Consider the following 25,730-nt stretch of genomic DNA (forward strand, 5'->3'; position numbering starts at 1 on the left):
TAATAAAATTATAACTGCATCTACCCTTTGACCTGGAAATCTGACTTCAAGGAATTGTTTCCAATGACACATTAGCAACAACCCGAATGATCTTGAAAGCAGATTCTTCCTCAGAGCCATCACAAAGGAACACAGCCTGGCTGACACTCTAATAGAAGCCTATGAGACCCTCAGCAGAAGATTAAGCTAACAATCACATAGACTTCTGACCTACATACACTGTGAGCTAAGCCACTACACCACTAAGCTTGTGGTAATTTATTCCACAGCTATAATTTGTAATATGGCCCTGCAGATGTGAGAAAGGGATGAGACCCAGAGATGAGAATAAGTCAGTTGTAGGAGACCCTAAGCCATCTGGTTTGGCTGGAGCAGCAGGCAGACAGAGCTAGGGGCTTGGAATGGCGAAGGTCTCTAGGCCAGCTTTCCTTGCCTGACCATCCAATGACAGTGGGGGCAGTGGCAGGTGAGGAAGAAGGTAAAGGAGGGAAGCCTCTGGCAGGCTGCACAGCTGGTGAGGAGCATGTGATCGCCCAGACTTCAGATTTACACTCAAAAAATTTTAAGTACTTTACTTTCTGTTTTTTCTTTCTTTTTTTCTTCTTCTTTCTCCCCCCTCCCCCCTTCTTTCCTGGATACTCAGACTTTGAACTGAATGGCCTTAAAAAAGAAAAAAAAAATGTTAACAAAAATGTAGACTGTTATTTGGTACAAATTTCTCCTTTGTAAATTTTCCTTTTATATAAATCTATTTCTGCAGATAATTGAACCCAACTGTGATATCTGAATAGTTTTAAGAAAGTACATTCTGCTCTACTTGCAAAGGGAATGGAACCTTGGCCTCTTCCTTAAGACAAGCAAAATGGAGGGGGCTGCAAAATGCCCTGCTTATTTGTCTCCACAAGGAATCTTGCCCCAGGCCCAGGCCCAATTCCTGGGAGGAGGAGGGAGCAGGCCTTTGTTCAGAGAGCACCACAGGTGTGATAGGCATAGCACCAAAAACAAAGCAAAATGCTCCATCTTTGCACTAAGGACAAGGAATCTGCAAACAGGAGATGGAGAGTGCTGGGTACAAAGGCAGTAGCTTTTATCTTATAGTTTTGTTGTTCCTGACAACTCTGTTCAGGCCTCAAATCAGTGTGACCCCATTCTTTACTAAATACGTTCCATGGAGGCTTTAAAATATACTTTGAGATAAATCAAGTTCCAACACAGGAAAAAACAGATGCTATTGAACAGACACTGCCTGCAATCCTCCACCAATCAATCGAACCCATCTCTTCCAACATTTCCCCACTTCTTGTGCCTGAAAATATCCTGCCAATATATTTCTCCATCCAACGTCACCTCCATCAAGTATGAGAGTAACCTGAAGGACCCTCCTGGCACAGGCACTGAGTGTGAAAGACACTGGTCCTTCTCTACGGTGATCAGTGGAGGTCCTCAAAACTTTCTTTACACCCCTTGCCCAGGGCAATGCTATCGTTCACACATTTTTCCAACGTACGTGAGGTAGGTTTTTTTCAGTTTGATCTAGATTTAGTTCCCTCGAAGTCAAGCATCGTGGTCAGGTCCTAGTGACCAGGATTTGTTGAAGCAGTCCACATTCCCACTATCTTCACCCTTCAAGTTTCAGTGCTTGGCAAAGAGAAGCTCACTACAAATTCAGGATTAAATCAATTTTCCTTGACTAACTTTACTTTTCTAGATCAAAGAGTGCCATGTTCACTGTCCTCACATCCAGACATATGTCACATTTCTCACGCTAAACTAGACAGTCTTGGATCACAAGTTTAAACATAAGGGGAAGGGGCAAAGGAAGAAAGATGTCTCTCATAAACCTGCCCTCATCTTCAGGAAGAACAATTTCTGCAGGAAAGTAGTGACTGATGACATTTACTTGTTCTTCCTGCTGATGGGTAAACACAGTGGAAATATACAACTCACTTCTGACATGACTCTCATTTGTATGGGAGATAAAGTAGAAAAAAAACAGTAAGGGATCATTTTCCCCACTTGATAGTGGGATAGTAAACCACTAGACTTCTTTTTTTTTTTAATATTCATTTTTTTAATCTTTTTTTTTTAATTTCTTTAAATGTTTTATTTATTTCTGAGAGAGAGACACAGCATGAACAGGGGAGGGTTAGGGAGAAAGAAGGCGACACAGAATCTGAAGCAGGCTCCAGGCTCTGAGCTAGTCATCAGCAAAAAGCCCAATGCGGGGCTTGAACCCACGAACAGTGAGATCATGACCTGAGGTGAAGTCGGACGCTCAACCGACTGAGCCACTCAGGCGCCCCTAATGTTTATTTATTTTTTTGAGACAGAGACAGAGACAGAGAGAGAGAGAGCGCGCGCGCGCGTGCGCAGACAGAAGGAGACACAGAAACTGAAGCAGGCTCCAGGCCCTAAGCTGTCAGCACAGAGCCTGACACGGGGCTCAAAGTCACAGACCATGAGATCATAACCTGAGCTGAAGTCAGACGCCTAACCAACCAAACCACCCAGGCACCCCTCAAACCACTGGATTACTCCAAAGAAAAAGGGAAGGCCCAAAGACAAAAATCCTCATACTGCTTAAGGACAAAAGGGTGACAGGGATGCCTGGGTGGCCCAATAAGTTGAGCATCCAACTCTTGATATGGGCTCAGGCCGTTGTTGTCTCATAGTCATGAGATCAAGTCCCACATTGGGCTCTGCACTGAGCATGGAGACTGATTGGGATTTTCTTTCTCCCTCTCTCTCTGCCCCTTCCACACCCCACTCCCTCAAAATAAACTTTTTTTTAAAAAGGACAGAAATGTGATAAAGAAGAATTCATTCTTTCAGTCATTAACAAATATTTATTGAACGCCTGCTTTGAGCTAAGCACAGTGCTGGGCCTTGAAGTTCCAGATGTGGGCAAGACTAAGATCAAAATCCCTATTATTTCAGAGTTTATGTGGTGGCATGGAAAAAAGCAACATGAGTAAAAACATACGCTATGAGACAGTAAGTACTAAAGAGCAAAATAATGCAGGGAAAAGGGTTTTAAAAGTCTAGGAAGGAAAAAGCTTTTTTCAGATGGTGGCCAGGGAAGGCCTTCTTTGAGAAGGTCACTTCTTTCTTTTTTGGAGTAATTAAAAAGAATTTTTTTAATGTTTATTTATTTGAAAGAGAGAAAGAGAGAGAGACAGAGACAGAGACAGAGAGCACGAGCAGGGAAGAGAGAGAGGGAGACACAGAATCTGAAGCAGGTTCCAGGCTCCGAGCTGTCAGCACAGAGCCCAATGCAGGGCTCAAACTCATGAATCATGAGATCATGACCTGAGCCAAAGCCCAATGCCTAACCACCTCTGGAGTAATTTTAGATTTACAGAAAACTGAAAATGATAGTAGAGTTCCAAGAATTCCTGCACAACTTCAACCCAGTTTCAGTTCCCCTAATATTACCATCTTAGAGTACTGTAGCACCTGTGTCAATATCAAGAAACCAACATTGGTACATTAATAGTATCTAAACCTGAGGCTCTTCATGTTTCACCAGGTTTTCCATTAATGTCCTCTTTCTGTTCCAGCATACAAATCAGAATACCACAAAAAAATAAAGAAAAACATTTTTTTTAATAAATCAGAATTCAGGGCACCTGGGTGGCTCAGTCAGTCTGGCATCCGACTTCGGCTCAGGTTTGTGGGTTTGAGCCCCACGTCAGGCTCTGTGCTGACAGCTAGCTCAGAGCCTGGAGCCCGTTTCGGATTCTGCATCTGCCTCTCTCTCTGACCCTCCCCTGTTCACACTGTCTCTCTCTCTCTCAGAAATAAATAAAACATTATAAAAATTTTTTTAAAAATCAGAATTCTCAGTGTTTTTAGGTGTCCTGTCTTCTCTGCTCTATGACAGTTTCTCATTCTTTATTATTTCCACAACAGTCTGAGGAGGGAGAATACTGATCAGACACTTTATAGAATGTCCCTAAATTTAAATTTGTTTGATGTTTTCCTCATTATTAGACTGGGGTTATTAGTTTTGAGGAAGGACACTACAGGTAAAGAGTCCCTGTTCTCACATCTTATCAAGAAGGTCCATCATTTCCATCTTATGGCTCTGGTGATATCCCTTTGATGACAAGTAATAATGACCAGGTTTCTCCACTGTAAAGTACTCTTTTTCTCTTCCCATAATCTGTTCTTTAGAAGTAAGTCCCTGAGTTCATGGGGCGCCTGGGTGGCTCATGAATAGCTAAGAGGATTTTGGCCTGAATAAATGAAAGGGCAGAACTATCATTAACTGAAATAGGGAAGGTTACATGAGCTCGGTTTTAAACTTGTTAAGGTTGAGTCTATTAAACATCCACGTACAGATGTCTAGTAAGCAGATGTATAGATGAGTCTGGACTTCAGAGAATTATGGGCTGGAGATTTTTAAAAATCTGGCAGTCATCAGCCTATACATGAAATTTAAAGGCATTGGGCTAGATGCGATCACCCAGAGCATTAGTGTAGATAAAGAAGAATTGAGGTCCAAGGACTGAGCCTGGGGGCACTCTGGCACTGAGAGCAATAAAGACCTTCTTACCTGTCCTTTAATCAGAGACAATTTTACCCAACGGTTTCCATCTACAGTGTACCAGATACTGACTTGGAGCCCAACATGCTCAAGATCTCTCAATATGCAGCCTTAATCTCCACTTGCCTCTCTGCAATTCCCCACCCCTGGTCTGATCTGTACTCCTGTGCTACTGGTATCCATCAATCATTATTGCCACCACCTCTTTGCAAGCTGTTCCTCTCATGTGGAAAATCCTTTCTACTCTACCTCATCAAATGCCAGCTCTTTTTCAAGCCCCAACTAGTGCCCTATCTTCTCTCTGAACTTTATCTAACTACTCTGACTCATAATGAATGCCCTTCTTCTCTAAAGCAGCCAATCTTTATAATACTTGCTGTCTGCACGACTAGATATGTATCCCTTATTGACCTATGCGGCTAGTTAACTTTACCTATAAATAGCTTTTATATGGACCGCACCTTCCTTTAAGGAGAACAGCATCTCAGTCTTTTCTGTTCCCCAGCAGTTGCCTGCCACTTGTACCTACCATTCCGCAAATGCTCAGTAAGTATGTATGAAATGTTTCATGTCAATTCCATTATCCAATCATTCAGTATGTTCCTCGAAGGTAGAGGCCTGTTTTTTTTTTATCTCTGCCTCATCTGGCACTGGGTGGGACACAGGTAGACAGGCACCCAGTAGCTGCTTACCATCAAAGAGGCTGATGACAATGTCCCTGTCCCTGGGGATTCTACAATCTTGGCACAAAACAGTAAGAACATGTGTTCTGTGCCTGCTGCCCTGTCTTCCCTGAAGCCAGCTATTTCCTGGTCAAGAGAGAAGTACCCAGAGACCACAGGGAGAAGAAATCCCAGGGAATCTGATATGTGATATATTAACAGAGAGGAGAGATACCCAGAAGCCTGGTACAATCTTAACAGCCCAAACAAGAGGCTGTCTCAGGTGAGATGGTGGGCAGAAGAATCAGAAAAGATGACCACTTTGACTTTGGTGACTCTCTTCTAAGAACACAGTCAGCGGGCACATAAAAATATACATGAGATTGTTCATTGTAGAATTACTTGTATCAATGAATAACTGTAAGCCACCTAAATGTACAACAATAAGAATAAATTAAGCATAATCTGGTATATTCACACAACTGATAAAGATCAGCACCTGGATAATGTTTACTGTGTACCTAATTATGTGCTCGAGGCTCTGCATTTCAAAATTCTATAAAATGTATCTCCCAATTTCTAAATGGAAAATATTAGCCTCAAAATATTATGTATAGGACTACATTTTTGTAAAACCAACTGGAAGAACACAAGCCATACTATTACCTTTACATCTGGACAGTGGAATATGGGTGGTATTGTTATTGTTTCCCTTTGTGCTTTTCTGTGTTTTCCAAGTTTTCTGTTTTGAAAACATATTACTTTGTCAGCAGGCAAAAAAAAAATCTATTTTAAAAACAAACACGTAAGAGCCAAATTCTCCACTCTCTAAACATATGACTGCTAGAAGGCTCCTACTTCTGATCTAAAATATAAGAATCAGAGCTCAGATCCTCCCCACATCTCCCTCAGCCCCCACCCACATACTCAATGACAGATAAAACCCAGTGAAACTGTAAGACTAACAAACAGCTTCTTAAAGAAAAGATCCCGTGTGGTTCATCTTTGGTTTCCCATCCTGGAGTCCTCAGCACCCTGTAAGGCATACATTTGGGTGCTCTGTAAATATGAAAGGGAAGGAGGAAGTGTGGTAAACTTACAAGGCACAAATGTCACTAATGCAGTGACATCACGCTTACCCCCATGCTACCCGCTCCATTCCATCCCAGGTCTGATCTCTTACTCTGCTATCTCTAGACATTGCTCAGGCTGGCCAAGGAGTTCTTGAACAGACTTTCTGCACCACAATATTCATCTTTTGCAGGGGAGGGTTCCCCTTTCCTTTCTCCTGCCTTCTTATAAGGTGATCTTGCCTTTCAGCTAGTACAATGCTCCACACTGAACAGGTGTGCCAGTCAGTCTGCAGAGAATCATTGAGAGAATAAATTTGAATAATAAAAGCCAGAACAAGGCAATACCTTGGAGACACACTTGCTGTAGTACCTTCCATTACAACCTCATTTCAGTGGCTAATGCAGCCATTGGAGACATTAGCCTAATTCTTGCCAGGAGAGTCCAGTTACACAGCGGTACTAAACATAGGCACAGAGGACCCTGCTCATCTCAGAGAAAGAGTGCAGAGAATGAAATTAGCAGCTCTGCACTTCTGGTGCAGAGGAAAGCAAACCCTTGCTCCCCTCCCCCAATTCATCACCAATCATGTTTAAGATGAAAAAACACAGGAATATTGGGGAGGGGGGTCAGCAGTGGCACTAAGTTCAAAAGAAATCAAGACCCATGAAGAGGCCCCCATGAGGCACTTAAGGACTATGGAAAAGTTAATTTCAAAGGACATCCAGTAAACGCAGCTTGTCATTGTTAAGCCCTATCTCCCTCTCTTTCTTCTCTACACATTTCTCACTGTCTCTGTTCCCCCAAAGTTTATTTTACCCTCTTATCTTATATTCTTCTGACTTACCTAGGGGTGGGTGAGAAGAAGACGATGTTTTACCAAGTCTTCACAGCCAAGGATTTTCTAAAATCAAATGCTTGTCCTCCTCTCCTCTCCAACACCAAAGGGCAAAGGGGGCCCAACGTCACCAGTAACTCAATCTCAACAGCATCATGGCCTCACCAGCACTAACCTTGAGGCCTCAATAACTTTAAGAAGTCAACGCTATAATTATAGACACATAGACACCTGTATATCCAGTCATGTGACTGGAGGGATGGAAATGCCAATCTTTTTGTTTGAATGAATTCCCAGGTGGGCTCTAGGCCTTCTGCTATGCTCTCATCATACTTAACACTGTGGTAGAGAATTAAGTACTAAAACACCTCAGGGCTTGAACTTTATCCATCTCTCTATGTGAGAGACTGTCTCCTGTACCCCACAGATAATAAAGGACAGCCATATAGAAGCAGGGGTTGTTTGGGAGGAAAAGTAGAAGACATGAAAAGCTAGACACCCTAGATTCCACCCAAGAAGCATACACAGTATGGGAAGCCGTGCAGGGATAGGGAGGCAGGACATGTTCTCCATATACAGGACCTGCCTGCCAAAATTTAGTGGATGGCAAGAATCCTAGATCTGTGGGCGAGGATTGAGTAATGTTATAAATCTCCTTTTTCCAAGCAGCATGTGCAAAAACTCCCCCATCTCAGGAAGGGAAAGTGGGGAGAAGGGGGGGCAGTATGTGGGGAAGGTGGTGGTCTGCAATTAGCAGCACAGATTTCATTCTAATACTAGACCAGCCTCCTCAAATTATAAAGGGTCCGTTCTGGAAAAGACTAGGAAAGCTAGCCTGGCTTCAGATAGACTCAAAATACCACTTCGATGAAACTGTATCATTGCAGTGTTGATAATTTCCTCGTAAAAAGCAAATCTTCCTATAAATGTAAATCAATCCCTCAGTGCAATTTTAGAAATCTATCCTTCTCTACCCCCACCCCCCCAAAACTCAGCTATTACCAGAAACTCTAAATGAGAGACACTAGAAGCTGAGCTCCAGAATAATTAGGGGAGATTGTGAATGGTGCCCCGAGGCAGACCATACAAGAACAGGGTAGAAAGGAGTAATATGCACTTAGAAAGCTCAGTTAGGGAAAAAGCTGTGCATAATGCATGCAGGGCCTAGAGTGCAGACACTCCCTCCCGGCGGCCTGCTCAGAGGCAGGCTGTGAGCCACGACACTGGCAGATGGCTGCCCCAGTGGCAATTGTGCACGCTCCAATGGCCGCCTCCTCTCGTCCACCCTTGAGCCCAGGCAATGCTCCCACGACGGGTGGGGAGTACTAGCAAACATTACCCCCAAAGAATAGTGCCTTTCTCTAGGGAAGGTAAACATTTCCATCAGAAGGCAGAAGCAATTTCTCTCTGCAGGAAAAAGGAGCCATGAACATAAAGTTGCTCATTCAAAAGAGACAGATGATCTCCGCAAGCCAAGCAGTGCCAAACCTTCTGTAAAAGGTTTGCACATCCATCAGCAAAAGTGGCTGTGTGGGGGAAGGGGAGCAAGAGTGTGGTAGGCCCACTCAGGGTGCAGGACTCTCTGGCCTCGGCCTCAGGAGAGGAGATGCCAGTAGTCTTTCCACGAAGGCTCTAGCCTGAGCAAAGGTGCAGCATAGGTTTGATTTGGAACAGTTACTCTCTTCTCTTCCAGTTGCTTCCCAGTGCTCCCAATTCATCCCCATAGGCTGTCCGCTTCAAGTTTCTACACTTAAAGCCTTCAGGGGTGGTTTACTCTTAAATTTTGAGCCAGACACTTCTCCCTCCCACCACCAACCCCCACCTTTTTTTTTTTAGTCACGTGTGACTAAAAGAGAAATGACAGTTCACTAGTCTTATGCCTAAAATAACCTACAGAGAAATATGGTTTATGAACTCCCCTGTAATACAATACATAATTCAAAGCCCAGCAATTTGTCACACTATTGAGTAATCCACACATATCCCAAGGGTCTCACAAAATTTGTAAATCAATAGCAAAAAGCAGTACACCTTAGCCACTGTGTTAAAATATAAAGAACATTTTTAGCACTGACTTTAACTTAGAAAATAGAAACTTCCGAGGGTAAATACGTGTCAAGGAGTTGTACACCAGAATGGAAAACTTTATACTTTCTAGAACCCCCCCCAAAGCTGACTTTAATGCACAAATAAAAATCCCCAACATTCACATTGTCCCAATCACAATAATGACTTTCTTCTACAACCCCTGCTATTAACATGACAGAGATGACCACATCAGTCATAAGAAAAGCACATGTACCTTCTGTGCCCAGGAGGAGCAAGCAAAACACCTGCTTTGTGCAAGAGCAAGGTACTTAAAACAGGAAACAAAATAATAAATTATTGCAGAGCTGGGTCTGAACTTATTTTTCTTTCTTCTGGATGATCAAACAGTGAGTGTGAGCGTAGGGGTAGGCATCGCGATCTGCAAACATATTGCCATAGTGATTGGTGCTTAGACAGAGAGATAAAACAGGCAGAACTTCATTTATATTCCAAGGAACAGAGACAAGTGTCCTGATCATTCAGCTCTACAGAGAGTCCTAATGCCAAATGAGTGGCCTCCTCCCCAGTCCCTCTATAACATCATGCAGGATCAGATGTGGGGCTGACCAATTATCGGCCTACAGCAGACCTCCCCTCAGGATGCAGCCGGTATACAGGGGCTTAAGAGGCAGGTGCTGGGGCCCTTCAGTAAGAGCTCTCCCTCTGACACGGGAGGGGAGATGGAGTCAGGTGTGATCTGCTATTCATGGCACCACCCTGGTCAGCTTTTCTTTGATCTAAGAGGTCACTTGGACGCTAACTTACTTGGTTTTATTTTTTTATTTTGAAATAATTTTAATCTTAGAGAAAAGCTGCAAAAAAGAAGTACAGTTCCCATACACCCTTTATCCAGCTTTCCCTGATATTAACATTTCCTTTAGCCATAAAACAACGAACAGAACTAAGAAATTAACAAGGGTGCAGTAGTACTAACTAGAGACTTTATTTGGGCTATACCAATTTTCCCCCAATGTCCTTTATTCTGTTCCAGAATCTAATCCAGGATATCACACTGCACCTAGTTGTCATGTCTCTACAATCTGTGACTGCTCCTCAGTATTTCTTTGTCTTTCTAGACCTTAACGTACTTGAAGAATCAGCCATTTTTTAGATCATACCTCAAATTCGGTTTGTCTGATGTCCACTCATTTTTAATCTAGAGAAACTAGTGAATACTTCATATGCTCACTTTATTTACTGTTTAAGACAACCCTCTGAAGCAGGTATTATTACTATCCCTATTTTACAGATGATATTTCATTAAACCTTAGTAAAATTAAGTAACTTGCCCAAGATTACCCAGCTATAAAAGGCAGAGCTGAGATGTGAGCCCAGAGAGGCTGACTCTGCAACATTCTACTGCCTGCTATACTCAACATACCACAACAACAACTAGATGCCCAGATACACCCTGGACACTGCCCTCCAGCCATTCCCTTTCTGAAGGACATTACTCTGAAGAAAGAGCACTCTAGCATTTGTCATTTTTCCAAAGGAGAAAAACAACACTTTAATTTCTAAGTTCTGCCCCAACAACCAGAAATGTCTTTGTCTTGACAAGAAGCACCTCCCTGCCTAGGGAAAAGCAGAGGCCACTGTTCTCCTGAGACTGCTCTGTGGACTAGCACCAGGCAGAGAGAAAATATATGAACATGAAGGTGTTCTCAATTTAAGAGAACCCCTTTCTAAGTGCCTTTCCAAGTGTATGGACACTGCAGTCACAGAATTAAAAACAAAACAAAACCCAACTTTTGAGATGGCTTTTCCATGTCACACTCAGAAATGTCCAATACAACCTGGCATTTTCTCTTTCAAATTAGGCTCTTCGGGAAAGTTGAGGCACAACCCACTCATGTAGAACAGCGGGGCTAGGGAGTTGTCAAGGGCCAGGGCTATGGGAGACAGGGTGGGAAGAATTCCAGCTGCACTCCAGGATTTGTTTTTAATACTTATAACTTTAGATCACTCAGTTTCACAGACTTGATTTTTCCCAAATAGCCTTTCTGGCAATGCTAATATGTTTTTCCTCTCATTCTGACTGATCAGCGAAATACATGGCTGGAAGGACTGCCTTGGAAGTAATTTCTTTGATGCTGGCAAAACTCAGAAAATATTCCCTCAGCTACACACCCTCACATCTATCCATCCTGCCACCTGCCACTCAGCTCCAGGTAGAGGCCATTAGAGTAAAGAAGGAAAGCAGGTAGAGAGGGCAGGCATCAAGGGAGGGTGGAAGGGAGAAGGACTCAGTCTGAAAATGAGTGAGGGACAGAAAGAGAGAGAACATTTTGTTCAAAGTGAGTCACTACAAAGCCAAGACTTTCACTTACATGCATAAGCAGGGTTAGATGATGCCAGCAAATAGGTGCGAAGAGCCTTCCTTTGATCTATCTGTCTCTTATTTCTCCCACTGCCCTTCAACTCCTAAAGTGCCCCTGCCAACCCCATCACTAAGACGGACTTGTATAAATCAGGTATTTCATCTAGCTTCCCCTATTATTGCCAGCTTTATGCAAGAGCCCCTCCCTTCTGAAATCTACCATTTCATACATAACACCAAAGTATCTTCAGCTAGGTATTTTGATCCAATACTGGAAGTCAAAATGCTAATGGTCTTTAGGAAACAATTCCTCCAGCATCTCCATCTGCAATCTAACCCAGAGAGAATCTAAAATCACATTGCATACAGGGCTACTTAATCCACCATGTTTAGGGACATCTGAATTTACCTGTAAAATCCCTAAGATGTAATCTAGGAAACAAAGCTTGAATAATTCTTCATTCTCTTGAATAATTTCCCCCTCTCGATGTCAACAGCCTCTAAAATTCACATTACTTTGTTCCCACATAGACCTCAAATACCATTGCCTTCAAACAATGATCCTGCAGACTGAAATCCTGGTAAAAATCAATGGAATTTGGAACCCTTCAATGATGGATCAGGGGCTACCAAAAGAGACCAAGAGAAGAGGTAACTACTCTGTTATGCAGCACCTTGAGATCACCCTTAAATAATGTATACCAAACACCAGGCACAAGGGAGTCTCCCCCCAGAAAATGTTAGTTTTCTTCCCTTTTCCAAAAGCTACACTAAAGTTCTTGGGTCCTATTCTGCCTCAGTCATTTTTGGCCATGATAGACTAGACAACCTCCTCATCCTCTGTCCGAAAGCCTGACTTGGCAAAGCCAGGATGACAGAATGGAGATTAACAAGATGGTGTTTATACATCATGTAGAGAGCTGCTGGGATGTGGGCATAGAGGTAGTTCCCCACCCCAGGCAAAAAATAAATAAAATAAAATAAATTTTTTTTTTACAAATATATCCTATTACTATTCCATAAAAACTCATCATCCCTGCCCAGATAAGCTAATTATGTCTATAGGTAATCAAATCTGAAAACTTTTAATCCAAAAAAATGCTTCTTTCCTTTCAAATAACTGCTTATACAACCCAAAAGCAGACTATTCTGTAATTAAATAAATTAAAATACAGCTCAATCTTTGTTTGTCCAAATCAACATATTATGGGAAATAAGGCAAGACCAACAACCTATTAGTTGATGAACAGTAACAAAACAAAACCCCCAAAGGAAGAGAAATACAATCAGCCTGATTAGAGCGCAGGACCAAAAGGCTCACAGAGTCCTCTGCACACTAGCTGTGCTTCATTCAGGTTCTTTTCAGACCTACCTAAGACAATCAGTAGCTAGTAGAATGCCACTCCAACTGATTTTGGACATTGTCAGAGACCTGTAAGAGTCGATATTCCGTTTCAGAGACTGCTGGAGCAAGTTCACAGGAGCTTCTGATAAAGCTCTCTAGTTGGCCCAAAAGGCCAGAACAAAGTCTCCTTACTAACCCGAAACACAATCTAATAGTTCCCTTAAAGATGTGCCCATTAGGTCTCAGTCCAGCTAACCACTGTCTAGGGCTCAGACTGCTCTAGAAAGTCACCAAATCCACTGATATTGGCTCCCCACAAAGGCACGCTAGGCTGTCAAATGCCAATTGGCCCCTTACCCTTCTTGACACTGGACATTGCTTGGTTCTGACCTCTTACCTAAACATCTTCCTCACAAAGGTTCTTCTTCATCTCTCCATTCTCTCAAGCAGTTAACTGAGTCTTTCCCTTGCATCATCCAAGGTAGAAGCCCCACCTTCAGCCTGGCTAAGAAAACTTGGAAGACATATAATAAATATTTCATCAGTTTCCCTCTACACCTTTCCCATTTATCTTTGTTTTTTCCTAACTTCTGCTTCTAATTTCCAAGGCTCATCCTATCCTCCAGGCCAAGACTTTCTATCTGCCACCTAAACAACTTTGATCTGCTCTCTGTATTTCAAATCTCTGTCAACACTGATTCCTTTCTCTTCTGTATTCCAACATACACCAAAACTCTCTCTTGGGGCGCCTGGGTGGCTTAGTCAGTTGAGCATCCGACTTCAGCTCAGGTCATGATCTCATGGTTCATGGGTTCGAGCCCCACGTCGGGCTCTGTGCTCACTGCCACCTCAGAGCCTGGAGCCTATTTCAGAGTCTGTATCTCCCTCTCTCTCTGACCCTCCGCTGCTCATGCTGTCTCTCTCTCTCCTAGAAATAAATAAAAATTAAAAAAATAAAAATAAAATAAAAAAACTCTCTCTACTCAGCTTTAATGACCATGCCTCTGGGAAGTATTTCCTTCAGGGCCCTTCCTCTATGCTCTTATCTAACTCTATTCCTGTCTGGGAGTCCTCCAACACCATGAGCCCAGGCATGAATTCAGTGCCCACCATGTTATCTCCACCAAGCACTATATCTTGACCATCATTGGAATATACAACAAATATTACATGAAATAGACAAGTTTTTTGATGTCACCATCTCTGAAATTACTGTTTCAATTCTCTTCTTCCACTTATTGTCTAATTCCTTAAACCTAGGAATTTCTATCATCTTTGGTCATTTCCTCATCTCCCATTCATAGCACAGTCCCTGACTGGACCCAACTATACAACTTAAAGTTTACACTTAATTATATCTTTAGTTCTACTGCTTTGCTAGCTCTCTTCCTCATCTTTCCTCCCATCTTCCCCCCACCAGCCCCCTATCTCTGACAGAGAGGACACTGCCACCACAACTATCCCATTATCCCCCATACATCCTTCTTCTCCAGCCAGGGAGATATACTCCCACTTTGAGGTCTCTGTTCCTGTCATCCCCTCCCTCACTGATGCTTCCTACCTGTCCTCTTCTCTACCTCATCAAGTATCACACCTCCTCTGAAGTTACCAATCATTTCCTACTTTGACTGCTATGCCAAAACCAGGAAGGGAACAGGTTCTGGAAAAGGGCCTCTCATTCCAGACCCAGGGCAATCCATGAGAGCTATTTCCAGCCCTGGTTAGTCACAACCTTGGAGACAGCCTAGACAATCTTAGCCAGCAAGGTGGGTCCAATATCAGAGAAAGAAGTGAAGTCAGAGCTATACAGATTGTCTGAACTAAAGCCACACCCTGGGCATGAGGGCTGGGACTGGCTTTGGCCGCTGGTTTTCCACTATCCCTACTTCGGTCTAACTTTTTCATTTCACCCAGTTTGGGTATCCCAATCTCTGAGTGCTGAGGCTGTGCTATTCTGCTAAAGAGACTTTATTAAACCTCAGAGAGAAGAGGTAAACGGAGGAAGCAGAGAAAGGAGAGGATAAGGACCTAAATTGAGCATTAAGCATACAAACACTTGTTAGAAAGTAGATGGCCAACAGCTGCTCTCTATCACCACCCAAGTGACTCCAAACTGGACCCTGGCCTACCCTATCCAGGAAATGAAAGGCCAAAGCCTGGGAAGAGAAGCTCTGGTGTCCCTGCAGAGCTCAGGCAACTAGCATCAAAGTGGCCTCAGCCTTGGCAATGACTGCCATGAAGGTCACAGGCTTTTCGGCCCTGGCCACCACCTGTTCCCCCAGGAGGTGTGAGATTTGGCTGCTGAGGGGCAGTGGTGAGCCATCCTAGGAGAACTGCCCAAATGGGAAATGAGGGCTCTCTGAAATGAAGAGATCTAAACTGTACTCATGCAACCTTCTGGCACCTTCATGTATTCCAGCCCACCATCCTTGTCTCTCCTAATACAAGATAATTTGGAGCCTCAGAAATTGTTCCTACAGGCCTCAAGAGGCCTGGCATCCTGCTATGCCCCAAGCAGTTCCCCTGACAAATTCTTATTATCAAGGTGAAAAAGAGATGCTCAGACAGAACAGAGAATGCTTAACAAAGGCTCAGGAGGTGGCTGTAGTGAGGGAGGTGGGCCAGAAGTACAGGTAGAAGAACAAATAACCTTCTCAGGGAATCCCAAGAAGCCTTGAAAAGTTTAACATCGGGGGGAAATGACACTGTGCAGAACAAAGTGGCACCAAAGAGAAGCTCTGTTGAACACCTCAACCTGAAAAGTTGTTAGAGACAGCAACTTGTGTTCAAGAGTGCAGAAAGACTACCTCAATTCCCTGTTTCCTCTATCCACCCCTGTTCTACCTTTCCAGTACTGCACTTGAACCAGGCAAAGATCAACAGAGGCCCACTACTATATACTTCCCTTCTCAAGAAGTCCCACTGCAGCACTCTGATCAGACACAGGAGCTTAGGTTTAACGTGCCCTTAATGAATACTCCCAGTCATGCAGAGCTGATGGGCCTAGAGGTGTGTGTGTGTCTGTGTGTGCACATGCCTGCATGTGAAGGATGGGACAGAAGCAAGTCATATGCTTGTGGACTGTCCTAGTGATTGAAATGACCCATAAGGAAGCTCTCTCCACACTATGGGAGGAAGACAGGGTCACATGCCTCCCAACCAGAGCTGGTGGGGAGGCAGGGGGAGGAGCCAGAAGGCACTGGCAGCTTTGCCCTTGAGTCCCACCTCAACTCAAGTTGTGGGACAGTAAAAAAATATATCTGGTCTTTATCCCTGGTTCCTGGCACAGAGCTCCTAAAACACTTGGAATTTACTGAATGACAGGATTATGTACTGTTATCCCTGAATTTATACTAATGAGATGACTCTTGGGATTAGGGGTTGCGGGGAGAGGAGAAGGCAGTTTTTGGATACCTTTAGGATGGAGGCTGGTCACCAGAAAGACCAAGCCATGATTAAAGAATTGGAACTTTTAACCCCATCTACTAACATCCAGGGAGAGGAGGGAGGGCTAAAGATTGATTTCAATCACCAATGGCCAATGACTTAATTAATCATGTATATGAAACTCAGCCCCCATAAAAGCCTCTGAACAACGGGATATAGAGAGCTTCCAGTCTGGTGAACAGGCAGAAGTTCTGAGAGGGTACTGTGCCCAGAGATAGCACAGAGGCTCTGTGCCATTCCCCCCAAAATCAGACCTTGCCCTATGCATCTCTTCCATATGGCTGTTCCTGAGTTGTATCTTTTCCAATAAGCCAGTAAACCTAAGTGTTTTCCCAAGTTCCTGAGCAATGAGTTGTTCTAGCAAATCATCAAACCTGAGTAGGGGGTTGGGGGAATTTCCAATTTATAGCTGCTCGGTCACAAATACAGATGGCCTGGAACTTGCAACTAGCATCAGAAGCAGATGCAATGGCAATGAGACCTTTAACTTATGAGATCTGACATTAATTCCAGGTAGACGGTGTCAGAATGGACTTGAAATATTGGGACATGGAGCTGGCGTCTGAGGACCAAAGAATCACACAGCCCTTTCCAAGATGCAATGGGACAAAGGCCTCACAGAGACAACCCCACACAGTCACCCAGACCAGAGTCAGGTGCTCCTTCAGACAGATGTCCAGGGACTGCAGGAAATCAGGCTCCTCTCTTAAATACTTGAAACCAAGTAGTTGGTCTACTATAAATGAGGTTTTTAAAATTCAATTCCCTCCTATTGCTCGTGCAGATCTGAAATGATCTGACCAGATGGCTGGTACTCTATAATTCTTGGATCGCTCTCATCAGTTGTTGATGATTTGGATTTTTTTCTTTTCCTTTTTTTTTTTAACCCCCTCACATGAATGTGTTCCTGCACAGGCTTCCTGCGTGCTCCCATTAAGTGGGCTCTTTGTGCTGATGCCAATATTTCTGAGATTCTAACAGCCTCGTCTCAGAAGTCAGCTCAGGTCAATACTGAGTCCCAGGTTTGAGCTTCCCTGAGCCCACATGAGGCCAACAAAGTAGAATTGACTCATGAGGAGAACAAGGGAACCCTTTGCTCAGCCTGCCTTGTCACCTCCACTTCTCCTTCAGGTCCCCAAGGAACGTAAGGCAACAAACGTAAAAACAAACAAAAAAAAAAGACAAGTATAGTTACTTACTGAGTATTTCCTATGAGCCAGGTCCTGTGTGTAACATGTTACACATGTTGATCTTGTTTTAGTTGCACACCATCTCTGGGAGGCAGATATTTTCAGATGAGGAAACTAAGGTTCAAAGATTCTAACCAACCTGACCAAGAACACAAAGCTCAAAAAGAGAAATTCACAGGGTTGGAGGTTCAACATCATAAAATCTGACCACTGTTTCACTGAGATCTCAGGGATACAGAGAAGGCCCTAGTCTCCCCTTACCCTCCTTTGTGCCCTCAGCCTACAAAGGACACTTCCACAGGGCATCCCAAACACTCTAGTGCCCTTTTCTGTCTCTGTATTCTCTGTGAGCCTGTAAGTTACCAGGAGGCAGTGTCATGTTTCATTATCTATTCAGATAGACAGTATGGCACAGTGAGGAGGAGCTCAGGCTTAGGGTCAGACAAAGCTCGTTTTGAATTCGGCCCCAACACAAGGCTTGAACCCATAAACTGTAAGACCATGACCTGAGCCAAACTGAGATGCCTAATCAACTAAGCCACCCAGGCACGCCTTGACTAAGTCACTTCTGAGACTCAGTTCTGTCTATAAAAATGAGGGTAGTTACAGCATCTGCCCTCAAAGAATGCCTGGCACAATCAACACTCAGTAAACGTGAATTATTATGTGTATCTCTGGCTACCAGTATAGCGTCTGGCACAAAGTAGGAGCTCAGAAATGCCCAGGGAGCAGACTCCACCCACTTGCCTGTGGCCAGCTTTCTGTGATAGTAAGTACATAGGGCTACTCAGGGGTCCTCAGCCCCAGGACAAATTTCTGAACTGCTTGCACAGAACCTATAGGGCCTGCCAGGAAACAGCTTTCCTCTGCTTGCCTGTGAACAGCTGATGCTGAATCCACACTCAAATGCTTGCTGTGCCTCCGTAAGGTGAGATAGATCCCAAAATAAACCAGAAGACAGAGAGACAGGAAAATCACTTCCAGGAACAAGCGGCTCACAGTGAGGATGCTGACAGTAATAACAGAGGCAGGCAGACTTCAGGAGGGTGACCTGCAGCTGTTCCAGGGCTGCACGGCTGGAGGTCCACTACCCACCTGACCTGGTGGGAAGGCCCATGAAGTCATGGATAGGACTCCTGGTGTTCCAGGCCACCGCAGGCAGCCTAGAAATCTACCTTCATATCAGCCCAGAACACATATCCCAGTATGCCCTCCATAGAGGCCTGAGGTCCTCCCTTCAGAGACCTGAGGGGACAGAAGTTACTGAACTGGGGATAATGTCAACAGAAACTAGCTATGTTTTTTAAAGTCCCCAAAAGATACTCCATCATCTCCCTGTGCCAAGACTTGAATTTCAGGCAGGAAAAGCTGTACTAACCCTTTCTGCTCCCTCATCAAAAATCTCTGTAGAAGGAGAGAGGGAGAGCATTTCAGGATCACAGAAGTCTCTCTTCTCACCTTAAATTCTCTTCCCCATCAAAGGCCAGAGAGGACAGGAAGCCTACACACTTAAGCACTTTTACTGGCACCCAATTCCACAATCAAAAGGGGCAGCACAAATTTACCATCTAAAATCAGAACTGAGTATACTGGGTGATATCTTCATGTCAAGAATCCTCACAACAGGAAAGGCAAGACATTTCCCCCATGTCACCAATGGGGAAACTGAAGGTGAGAAGGATTCTGCGATTTGCCCAAGATCCCCTAAGTAGCAACGCTAGGATTTGAACTCAGGGCTAGCTGAGTCTAAAGTCTGTTCTCCTAACTGCTAAAATTTACTACGTTCCCATTCATCTACCCATCAAACAAGTTCCCAGAACTGGCTACATTCCTTTTAATATTCCTTCAGGTATCTTCAGAATCCTAGGCAGCATTCAGAATGTGGTGAATTAAATATTACATTCTGACTAAACCCAAGTGCCAGCTATCCACACAGACCACTGAGAGGTCAATATCCTGCCAACAGACACACACACACACACAAAACCTTTGCAATGTACAAGCAGAACACCTCAATCCTAGACTGGGGCCCACCAAAGTCTTCTCTACCTCCGCTGGTCTGACTCCATAGCGCCACACTCTGAATCACCTTATATCACACACTCATGCCAGAACAAGCTTCTCACCTAACTTCCCCTTGCCCATCTTGCTTTGACAGTCATGATACGCAAAAATACTCTTGGGATGAGGCAGGCATGACTAGAACCAGACCTGCTTTGCCCCCTGAGCTGTGGGGGCCTGGGTGTCTGTGCTCAGTCACAACACACCAAATGTTTGGGGCATGCTCATGGGAATTTGGTGCAGATTTTACGAGAGGCTATCGAGGAACTAAAAGGCACAGGATGGTATCGAGTTAAATGTAAAAATAAGTATTCCATTCTAATTCTGCAGGAGGCACTCAGAGCCCTCCGCTTGCCCTGGTCACAAATGCTCTGGCTCCGCGCCCCTTCCCCTCCCCCCAGGCTAGAGAACGGGGCTCTTCTGTTTAGGCATTAATACAGCAGCCCCAGTGCCAGATAGCTGAGCAAGGTCCCCAGGTCAGAACTTTTAGGCTTGTTTTGCAATGTGGACCAGGGTCTTAGAGGGTGCCACGAGAAAAGATAAGCTAGGACTGAGGGCCACAGGACACTGAATTCCACATGCTCTAGGCACTTGCCTGGTTAAAAGTGATTCAAGCACTTTTAACCTCATAAAGCCAGGATAAACAGTCCACATATTCCACACCCGATCCCAGTGAGTCCTCTTATTTTGGTCCTCAAGGCCCAGCGTGCTCAGTTCACAAAGAAGGTGGTGGAGGACAGCCAGAGGTTAGATCTGCTCAACCCAGTACCTCCCTAAACCTTCCTAAAACCTCCCACCATCCCCATGCCATTAGCTCTTACTTCACCTCCGTGGTGTTTCATCACTCTTCAGTAGCACCAACTACCCGTAGACAAGCCCAGTAGGAGTGATAGTGCTACCAGAAAGTTGGCTGGCGCAGTAAATGCTGCCCCGGCCGGCACAGCAGCAATGGGGGCAGTGAGGACATGGTGATGAATACTGGCAAGGGAATGATTAAACTCCACCATGGCAGCTACCAGGGCTTGCCATCCACCTTGCCACAGCGAAAAGTGCAAAAAGCCTACTCTTCCAAACAGACCCAAGTGTCACCATAGGGAGTTACCACTGAATACAGCTGGGACTAGAAAGACAAGGGGTAGGAAGGTGGGTCTAGGCTCTGTGGTCGATGGCATAGGACAAGTTAGCTCAATGACTTAGGTCAATGAGCCAATGTTTTCCAATGTTTTCATAAGAAAATGAAGATAATCACAGTTCTTGTTAAGACTGAACAGGATTATGCACATGAAGCACCTAACTCAATAACCAAATATGGTAAACACTCCACAAATGCTGGTTACTTTCTAAGCAATGGGTCCATGTTCTTAAAAGGATGAGGAAGTTATTCCTTCTGAGAATGCCCCATTTAAAAACCAGGCCAGGCCCAGCCCCTGTTTCTTGGCACAAGTTCCTTTAGCAACAGAACACTCCTGCCCTGCATCGGTGCTCAGTGCTCTCCCATGAACAATATTTCAGCAGCATTGAGCCGAGCAGCAGAGCCTAAAATAGCATTTGCAGAGTGAGGCACATGTCACTGCCTCTCCTGTATTTCAGAAGAGTGCAAGTAAAGAAAGTTTTCAATCACTTGCTCAGAAAGCTCGGCCACCCACCACCTTCCTTCCTTTCAGGGCACTCACATGCCGCAATCTCTGTTCTGCTAGAAAATGAAAGTCCCTGAGCCCTGCAGCAACAACCATCACCCCAAAGGACCACACTGTCCCCCTCCAGTGGGCCAGAGTAGTTGCTCCTTCAAAGCAGCCCTGTGGACACAAAGGACATATGCACTTAGAATTCAGAGTGTGTTTCACATGGAGAGGGCTGGGCTTGGTACCTGGCCGAAGGGCCTGCCACTCATGGGTTGGGTGAAACACCTCCAGGACCTCGGAGTCCAGCTCCTCTTCTGCTGTGGTTTCCTTTCCCTCTGCTTCTTTGGTGCTGCTCTTTTCTGGGCTCGTGAGTGCAAATTCCTTCAGAGAAAAGAAAACACAGGGCATGACCCACCAGAGGTAGACATGAGAGTGGTATACTCTTCTCCTCCATACTCCTCCCCTCTCCAGCTTTGTTTGGACCACTCACAGGTTAGTCTCAGAAATAATATGAGTGAGGTGATATAGTTAAATGAACACAGCATGTGTTATGGGTACACAGCACTTTTGTTCATATATAAGGAAAAACTCCATGAAGTTCAATACTATCTCAAGGGAATTAAGGGAACACACTAGGGAAAAGGGTTGGCAAAGGAGACAATAAGAGACTTCTACTTTTTATTTGCTCTGCTACTACACTGTATAATGTTTAAAACTCCTAACTATTGCTCTTACAAATAAAAAAGATCTGTTGGGGTGCCTGGGTGGCTCAGTCAGTTGAGCATCCAACTCTTGATTTCAGCTCAGGTCATGCTCTTGTGGTTCATGAGATCGAGCCCCATGTTGAGCTCTATGCTGACAGTGCAGAGCCTGCCTAGGATGTGCTCTCTCCCTCTCTCTCTCTCTCTGATCCTCCCCTACTCATGCTTTCTCTCTCTGCCTCTCCCGCATGCAGACATGTGCTGTCTCTCTCTCTCTCTCTCTCTCAAAACAAATAAACATTAAAATACACACACACTTACATATGTGTGTGTATATATGTGTGTATATATATGTATACATGTGCGCGCGCGCGCGCACACACACACACGTATGATGGGAGAATAAATCCTCAAATGGCCACTCCAGACATCCAAAAGTGGCCAGCTGAGGCCCAACTTATTCCTATGCAGCCCAGTAGGACACAGTAATGGCCTGGCAATTCCCCAGGGTGCCTACGGGTCATAAATGACCTCTTGGGACATTACAATCCATGGTGAAAGGGATGCAAGTGGGAAGCTGGGAGTGAAGCTGGGAGGGAGGAAGAAGCCACAGCTGAAAACCTGTTTCCTTCCACCCCATGGAGATCATGGAGGATTAATGAGATGGTGTCTGTGGAGCACCGTGAGCTCAGGAGACAGAGATGCAAGATAAATACAAACTATTATTCATTTTGCTCCTTCCCAGCCTCCCATTCTTCCTGTCCCATTTTTAAACCTTTCTTGCATAAAAGCAGTAGTCCTCTGGAAACTGGAACCAGAGGGTTCTAGAGCTCAGGTGGCAAGGAAAAACTCACACTAGCATACAAGAAGGTTATTTCAACCTTCCAACCTCCCAAGTCTTCCCCTAATAACAGTGAGCACATTTAGTGAATTCCTATGAACTCAAACCTGTTCTAGGAACTTGATGCACATCTCATTCTGGCTTCCCAACAACCCTAACCTTGCATGAGAGGTAGTAATGCATCTCTTCCAAGCAGCACCCCAGCTCCAGACAGGTATCCCCACCTAACTTGTCCCTCAGGGTCTGATATTTAATTAGCTGTCAGAGAAAAGGGCAAGGTGTTAAAGTATTAGTGCTAACAATGTAAAGCCCCTCCAAGGATTTTTACATTTTAATAAGATATAAAGGCATGAAATTCAGATGGCAGGATTTCAAATCTTGTTAAGGACCAGTAAGGATAAGATCTTGGACAAGACGAAGCCCTCAAATCATATCCCAAGCAATGAGAGGCAAAGACTACAGCAATAGTAGTTAAAAACTCAAGCTCCACATCACATAACCTGAAGTTCGATTTCCAGTTTATTGTGACTCCCAGAAAGTTACTGAAATTTCTAAGCCTATTTCCACATTTGTAAAGTCGAAATACTAATGACATTTAGCTCATACATTAGATGGGGCACCACCTCATAAACCACTAGCCCCGCCTGGGTACATGGTAGTTATTACTTATTACTTGTAAAGACCACCATAGGTTGCAGGTTGGATGAGTCTGTACTATGACATCCAATAGTGACTAAACACTATGACATTATTCAGGCAGTTCAGGTTTCGGTTGTGGCCTCACCTGTGCGCCTGACCCATCAAACGCTTCCTACCCCTTCAATGTGAAGTTTGCACAGATCTGAGCTCAAAAGAAAACTAGGAGAAAAAGAGTAGATATGCTTGTGAAACTAAAGGAAAAAAAGACTGTCAGGAGACACTGGCCAAGAGCCAGATTTCCTAAGAACAGGCTCTATGTAAGTCTCTTTCACCAATGTACCCCAATGCCCAGCAAAGGACTAAGTTTGTAATCCAAGAACAAAGGAATGAAGGAATGACCTGTCCCACGGCAGGCATATCTTCTCGATGCCTTGGATGGAGGCAAGCCCAAAGTAGCCATGTCCACTAGAACCCAGGCACTAGCCCCACATTCCAGAACAAAGACTACCTTGACCACAAAGTACCCAAAATCTATATAATCCAGGGAAAAGCCATGCTGGCTAGCCTCTGCCATGAACACCACACACTAGACCATGGGATTAGGAGAATATTTATAGAATTTACCTCAGACATATGGGGGTCAGATGCCTCCAGGGGCCAAGTAGGGCCATGTGTAAAACAACAGGGAGTTGGGAAGCTGTGAAAACGGGAGCTCTCCTGCCTTGACCAAGGAATGCAGCTGCTATTCAGCTGGTCCACCACTGCCATGAAAAATAGAAAACAGAAAAGCAGATGATTTTTACACAAAATTTTCTTATTTTAGAACACTAAGAGAAGGCCAAACTAAACATCTCTAAGCTTTAAATTGCAGCTCTTGCTTTAGTTTATCTATTAGCCAGGTAACTGCTGGCAGGTGTAGCTGTAAGCAAGTAACCAAATCCTTGTCACCAAGCAAGAGGAATGGGGATGATGCAAACATAGCAGAAAACCCTTCACACTTTAGGCTGGGCAAGTGCTCATTCTCTTTTTCCACACTTCTTTCAGGGTTAATAGAGTAGATTCAAGAAGGAAACTGATGAACCACTGAGCCACATATCTGAGGCTCTAGGGAGGCTAAATACTTTCTTGGTAATCCCACCACTGCTCAAAATATTTTTTGAGCTTCCGCTTGGTATCACCTTTGAATCAGATTTTAAGCAATGTACATATACAAAGATACACACAATCTGCCATTATTTTATAGTACAAATCCATTTTTAGTAGGGGTGATACAAAATTGGTGGTCCTATGATCAGCTAGCCTATTCACCAAATATAACTCTAAGCAACTTCGTACTGTTTGCCCAAATCACATCTGACAAGCACTGAGGGAGTCAGTCAGTTCAAAAGGGGCATTCCAGAAAAGGTTTTGAGGAAAAGCAGCATCAAAGGGATGAGGCTGTAATAGTAACAGCAACTACCATTTGTAGCTCTGGGCTAAAGTGCATTTGATGCCTTACAACTCATCTAAGTTTCATCTGTGGAGTACATACTTTTATTCCCATTTCACAGATGAGGACAGGTATCAGGCCTGAGCAAAAATCACACTGCTGAGAAAAGAAGAGCAAAGATTTAAACCCAGGCCAGCCTGTCTCCAAAGCCCATGCATGAATCTTGACTCACTTCTGTACTTCTGTTCTTAGTTATGTGTCCTAATGGCTATGCCGTGCATACTGAGGGAATGAAGGGGCAGGGGCGGAAAGGTGCACTGAGATCAGCACATCTACCAACACACATACCCATCTCCCACCCCCACCAGGGAAATGGAAGGCTTTTGCGGACCAAGTAACAAACCACAGTCCCAGAAAAAGTACAAGCAAGACTAGTGTCTCTCTGTGTGGGTAGTGTCCTCAACAGGAGATAAAGACCAAGAGGTGAGAGAAGCCAGGTAGCCCTTGGTCAACAAGTAAACCCCACGTTCTGGTACCCCCTCAGCTGGCTTCTCAAGGCTCCCTTCCATGCTAAAACCTCAGCACTCTTTTCCCTGCCACCATCATTCCAAATACCAATCTCCTCTCAACTGACTGGCAAGAAATTCCAGCTAAGGTGTTAGCTGACAACAGCTTACCATGTCTCACTTCCTTGCACTTGTATCTGAGTAGGAGATTCTTAAAGACCAAAGCCTTCAAGATCCAGGAGAATGAATGAATCTCTAACATTAAGCTGACAGACTCTGTAACAGAGACAGACTGCCAGGGCAACATTTTGGGGCAGGACCCTCCCTGACAGAGGCCTACATTAAACCATAGAAGTAGCCACCCTTTACTAGAAATAACAGCTGACATTTATTGGCCATACTCTGCCAGTTCCAAAGCCAG

The 25,730-nt window shown here is 44.3% G+C and overlaps 1 protein-coding gene across 5 annotated transcripts in view; it reads right to left on the reverse strand.

Annotated features, from left to right (window-relative positions):
• Positions 1–25,730, reverse strand: part of SIL1 (SIL1 nucleotide exchange factor) — a 215,257-nt gene that overhangs the window by 133,784 nt on the left and 55,743 nt on the right. For 4 of the 5 annotated variants that reach the window (XM_077768738.1, XM_077768734.1, XM_077768735.1 and 1 more), the window contains exon 3: positions 21,439–21,574. In XM_077768738.1, coding sequence (XP_077624864.1) covers positions 21,439–21,574 — 136 coding nt within the window. Of the gene's footprint in view, positions 1–21,438; positions 21,575–23,998; positions 24,103–25,730 lie in introns of those variants that run through there. The other variant, XM_077768737.1, reaches the window with a different exon arrangement.

Source organism: Crocuta crocuta, unplaced genomic scaffold (genome assembly GCF_008692635.1).
Source record: "Crocuta crocuta isolate KB4526 unplaced genomic scaffold, BGI_CrCroc_1.0 scaffold64, whole genome shotgun sequence".
Lineage (NCBI taxonomy): Eukaryota > Metazoa > Chordata > Mammalia > Carnivora > Hyaenidae > Crocuta > Crocuta crocuta.